Here is a 5000-nt window from a genome sequence, read left to right as displayed (position 1 = left end):
CTTAATTTTGTGCCAGATTTTACTGGACTTAGAACTTGTTTTATTACAACAAAAGGTATTGAGTGAATGTCAAATTATTTACCAGTTTTCCAGGTGTATTCTAATTGCCACGACTTGAGATCACGAATTCGTGAATACAACTCCATTAAGCTGTACTGGAGCAATAAAGTGCTCCTTGGTGAGAACAAATTGTGAGCACTGGTTCACACAAAAGGGGAAGTTGCTGCCACAGATCTCAGTTTGACAGCCAAGAGAGAAGCAGAGGACAGTATGGAGATTAACGGTGACAGTGGTGACCAGCAACAAAAAGCAAACTTCTACCAGCAATTGGATGCGCACATACAAAAACTGAATATGAACAATAGAGAGACTTTTTGCCTGCCCCTAAACAAATATAACAAAGTTCTGCGGGTGCTCAGTTTGGACGAGAAGGAGGCATGTCCAGAGGGTCCAAAATTCAAACATTGGGCCAAAAAGCTGTACAAGCTTGGGATGGTCGGCTCGCAGAATATAATATTTTGCAAGAAGTCGGGTTGTCCGGTTGTCGCACGTGAGGAGATTTTCCAAACAATCTCCACATGCCACACTAACGTTGGCCATTCTGGCCGAGACAAGACCTGGGCAGAAGTCAAAAGCAACTACGCCGGAATCAAATGGGATGTAATTGACATTTTCCTCAAGACCTGCACTAGTTGCTGCCAAAGGCAAGCAGTGAAGAGTCTACCATCAGGCAAGGCGATGATCAACCTGTCGTTCCTTCTTCGAGTTCAGATCGACCTAATTGACTTTAGAAGCCGACCAGACAATGAGTACAAGTGGATTCTGCACGCCCGAGATTGCTTCTCCAAGTACAGCTGGGCATACGCCTTGAAGTCTAAGAGGGCTGCTGAGGTTGCAAGTCATCTCTTCGACCAGTTCTGCAGTTTTGGACCTCCGAGAATTCTCCAGAGCGATAATGGGAGGTAAGTAGGCCTACTGTTTCATGTATTGTCATCCAGTGCACCTAAGCCTACCTTCAATGTTTTCTGGATAAAGGGATTTTGATAAGGCCTAAAAAAAAGAGGTTTGTCTAGGTTAACCCGACGGTGTGTGTGCAGGGGCGGATCAGTTGCTTTGTAAGGGGGGTGCACTTTGAATCGAAAGTGAATGTGATGGGCGCGAAGCGCCTAAATTTGCTAGGGGGTCCGGGGGCATGAAAGTTACAGCGATGCAGTTTTACAGTGTGAAAGTCAGGGAGGTACAGGCTTGGAGAGTCATGGTGAAAGTGGTAACCAGAGTCAAAGTAGTGAGGTATCACAGTTGGAGAGTCTTGCGGGTGAACTTTCCATGTCTGGGAGTCAGAGTGACGGGTTTTCCCAGCATGGGAGTCAGAATGACGGGTTTTCGCAGCCTGGGAGTCAGAGTGACGGGTTTTCACAGCCTGGGAGTCAGAATGATGGGTTTTCACGGTCTGGGAGTCAGACTGATGGGTTTTTGCAGTCCGAGAGCGGCAGCCACAGTGGTGTGAGTTTGGAGCTGGAGGGTCAGAATGGGGCGGTTCCACAGTCTGGCAGTCATGACAGCGGTGCAGTTCATGCTGTTTCAGTCAACAATGATTCAACTGAGAACAGAAAGCGTGGAAGACAGTATCTCCTCTTGAGTGAAAACCACATTGTCGGTGCAGGAACAGAACACACGAACATTCCCTCTGTTAATGGTATGAAAGTAAATCCACGTGAGCATGCCGTGATGTCTGTTGATCAAGTGTTTGACCCTGCATGTGTGCCCACAGAGGGAAATCCCATGCAAGAGCCATTAGAGGTTGGACAGTTTGTTCTTTGGAGACGCAGTGCGGTGGTTGAAAATGAGGCCAGTGCAGTTCACAGAGACAAGCGGTTGGCTGCAAGAAGAAACTTCCTGACGGCTGCCAGGCGCCAAGAATCTCGGTACCAAAAGAAACTAAACGATGTGACGAAGTCGTTTTCAGAGGGCAACACAGTGGGAGTTAAAATCCACAGTGCCGATAGAACCAACACAGATGTTAGGCTGCTCACTTGTAAAGTGCTCGAGTCCAAAACAGTGGGTGGTTGTGAGATGTACAAAGTGTACTGTCCTGCTGGTATTGTGAAAAATTGGTTGCGTGGTGAGGAACTGGTTGACATGAACAGTGTGGTGTTTCCCTCTTTGAATGCAGTAGATCCTGCCAGACTGTCAGAGGTGACCTTGATTCACGCATCACGCGCATCCACCAGATGGCAAAATCAGGCCGTCGCGAGAACGGTATGTTCTTGCAAAGGCAGCTGCAAAACAAAGAAGTGCTGCTGCAAAGATGCAGGAATTCCCTGCGGCACCAAGTGCCATCCTCGCCCTGACAAAACAAACTGTCAAAATACAGACAAGTAAGAAACGAACCCTCAAGACTGACAGAACTGGAAAAGTTGTTAGACCATATCGTGTAATTAAAGATGTGAGTGTGTGTGCAATAAATTATGAATGAACGTTAAATTGGCATGGTTAACTCTTCCATCACAACAAAAAATAGTAACGACATCTGTCCACAACACTCTTCAATTCAGCATTGTCGAGTCCACTACATACACAAGGCAAAAACATATGTTTTGGGTAAAATGATGAAAAAAAACTGAGTCAGTCAGCAGGACTACGTTCTAAAGTCCAGTAAAATCTGGCACAAAATGAAGCAATTTTCAAGTCTGATTCCAGTTTCCACTAGGGCAAAGTAGAATTCTACTTTCCCCTAGAGATTGAATTCCAGTTTCCCCTAGAGGAAACTGGAATTCCAGTTTCATCTGGCAATAATCCAGAGGAAAGTAGAATTCCAGTTTCCTCTAGGGGAAACTGGAATTCTACTTTCCCCTAGGGGAATCTCAGATTCCTCTGGATTCCACTTTCCACTGTGACATATACATGCATACACGCACGTTTGTACGTCTACCTAAACAGGTAAACAAGATTGATCGAAAAACGTTTTCCGTTTCTTCGAATGTCCGTTGAATGTACTTTAAAACCAAATGAGGCCAGCACACCAATGATGAGACAAAAGAATAAAGTGGCTTAATTACAGTGTATCAATCACCACCCCTGCTTATTCGTGTCGTTTGATCTTCTCATAACGTTGCAAAGCAAAAAACCTCAATCGACTGTACTTACGGTCGCTAGAACATAAACATTTTTTTTTTACGAACGTTTTACCCACTTTCAATTACAGTTGACATTGTTTACAATTAACCTTGTTTCTTTGCAGCATGAAAGGGCGACTGTGGCTGCCAGTGACGGGGGCCGGGTGAGGGTGGTGATGGCGGGTTCGAATCCCCAGCTGGGCCAGGACGCCCTGTTGGTGGAATCCGCCCTGCGAAAGCATTCCGCCAAGGTCACACACATCACTCTGCAAGGTAGGTGCGATCTTAGACAGCTGGAAGAGGACTATTGTTTTTCCCATAATTATGTGATGTAATAATCGCTCAGCTGGTGGGATTGACTCTGAGAAACTAGTCCACCAATAAGCATTCACACAACGCTGCAATGTACATGCAAAAATATCAGGAAGAAGAGTCTTGTCCTTGCTAGTTGTAATACTCGCCGAGTTGCATAGGCAACGGAAAGAGAAACAGATGTCTTCGAAAAAGGTGTAACTGCTGTCACGGTGATGACGGAATCCGCTCTGAGAGAGCATTCCAAGAAGGTAACCTATATGTCACTCTGCCATTACGGTATGTTCAAAGACTCTGGAAAGAAGACAATTTTTCTTAATATGTGTAGTGATTGCTTGCTCTGGTAGTGGGATCCACCATGGGAAAGCATTCCACTAAGGACACCCACATCACTGTACAAGGTACGCGCGACGGCAGAAGAATGAGTTAACCGTCTTTGGTATGGGCAATAGTCGTACACGGATAGGTGACGGCTGAGGTTGTACTATGGTGTGGCGGGGGTTGGTATGGGCTTCAATTGTCTGCGGTATTGTGATACTGGTGTCCTCCACCCAAAAGATCGCTCACATCTCTTTGCAAGTAGGTGCAAATTAAGACCAAAAAAAGGGATCGTTTATCTAATACGTGTATTAGTCGCTCTGTTGTAATGACACCACAAAGAGTGATTATTGTCTTTGATAGGTGTACTGATACAATCAGCTCTGTGAGAGTATTCCGCCAAGGTCACCCACATCATGATCACTCAATGACTCCAGAAGGTAGACGCAATGTCGATAGAAAGAAGACTGTCTTTGATATGGGCAACACTCGCAGAAAGCGGCTGGGGTTCAGCTAAGGTTTTGTGGGGGTGGGGATTGGGTTCTGCCGATTGTCTGTGGTATATATTTTTTTTATAATATTAGCCCTTGTGGTAGATTCCACCCCCATCCCCCAACAAGAAAAAAAAAATTCCCTCAGGGTCGCCCTACGTCTGCAAGGTAGGCGCAACGATAGAAGAAATAAGAATATTGTCTTTGATGAGTGTACTGGTGGAATCCGCCCTGAAAAAGCATTCCACCAAGGTCACCCGCATCACTGTAGGTGCAACGATAGAGCGATGAGGTATATACTTTCTTTGGTATGGGCCATAATCGAAGACGGATGGGTGGCGGCGAGGTAGTAAGAGGTCATCGTTTATTCTGTAACTGCAGGTTTGATTTTCTGCGGAAAATTTGCAGAAATGGTTCCAAAAGTTCCGGTATTTTTGGAAAGTTTGAACGGGCAGTCAACATTTTCCTACCATCAGCTCTTTCAGAATGACAGCAACGTTTTCGGCGATGTGAAATAAGTTTCGGCATTCCGCTGACTGCCAACGCCTGACGTAACCCCGGTTAATACATAACATTTTGTTTTGTGTTTTGTGATCGTTCCTTGAGAGCAGATTGTCATTGATGACTGCTATTTCACCCGTTATTTCACACTGTTAACCACAACTTTAATTTCTGTTGCTTCCAGATGACGAGGAAGTGTCCAGAACCTTACAAGAGTCCATCCGAGGCCAGTGGAGTGTGCTGCTTTGCCTCAACACCAGTT

At 45.5% G+C, this 5000-nt stretch overlaps 1 protein-coding gene across 1 annotated transcript in view; it reads left to right on the top strand.

Annotated features, from left to right (window-relative positions):
- The first annotated feature begins 2347 nt into the window (after positions 1-2347).
- The window catches only part of LOC138963979 (cadherin-like and PC-esterase domain-containing protein 1), a 32196-nt gene continuing 29543 nt past the window's right edge, over positions 2348-5000 (top strand). The window contains exons 1-2 of the mRNA XM_070335837.1: positions 2348-3389; positions 4923-5000. The exon at positions 4923-5000 is cut by the window's right edge and continues 62 nt beyond it. Of these exons, the coding sequence (XP_070191938.1) occupies positions 3293-3389; positions 4923-5000 (175 nt within the window). The 5' untranslated portion in view covers positions 2348-3292. The remainder of the gene's footprint in view (positions 3390-4922) is intronic.

The sequence above is a fragment of the Littorina saxatilis genome, linkage group LG4 (genome assembly GCF_037325665.1).
Source record: "Littorina saxatilis isolate snail1 linkage group LG4, US_GU_Lsax_2.0, whole genome shotgun sequence".
NCBI classification, from domain to species: domain Eukaryota; kingdom Metazoa; phylum Mollusca; class Gastropoda; order Littorinimorpha; family Littorinidae; genus Littorina; species Littorina saxatilis.
This window is presented reverse-complemented; position numbering and strand designations above follow the sequence as displayed.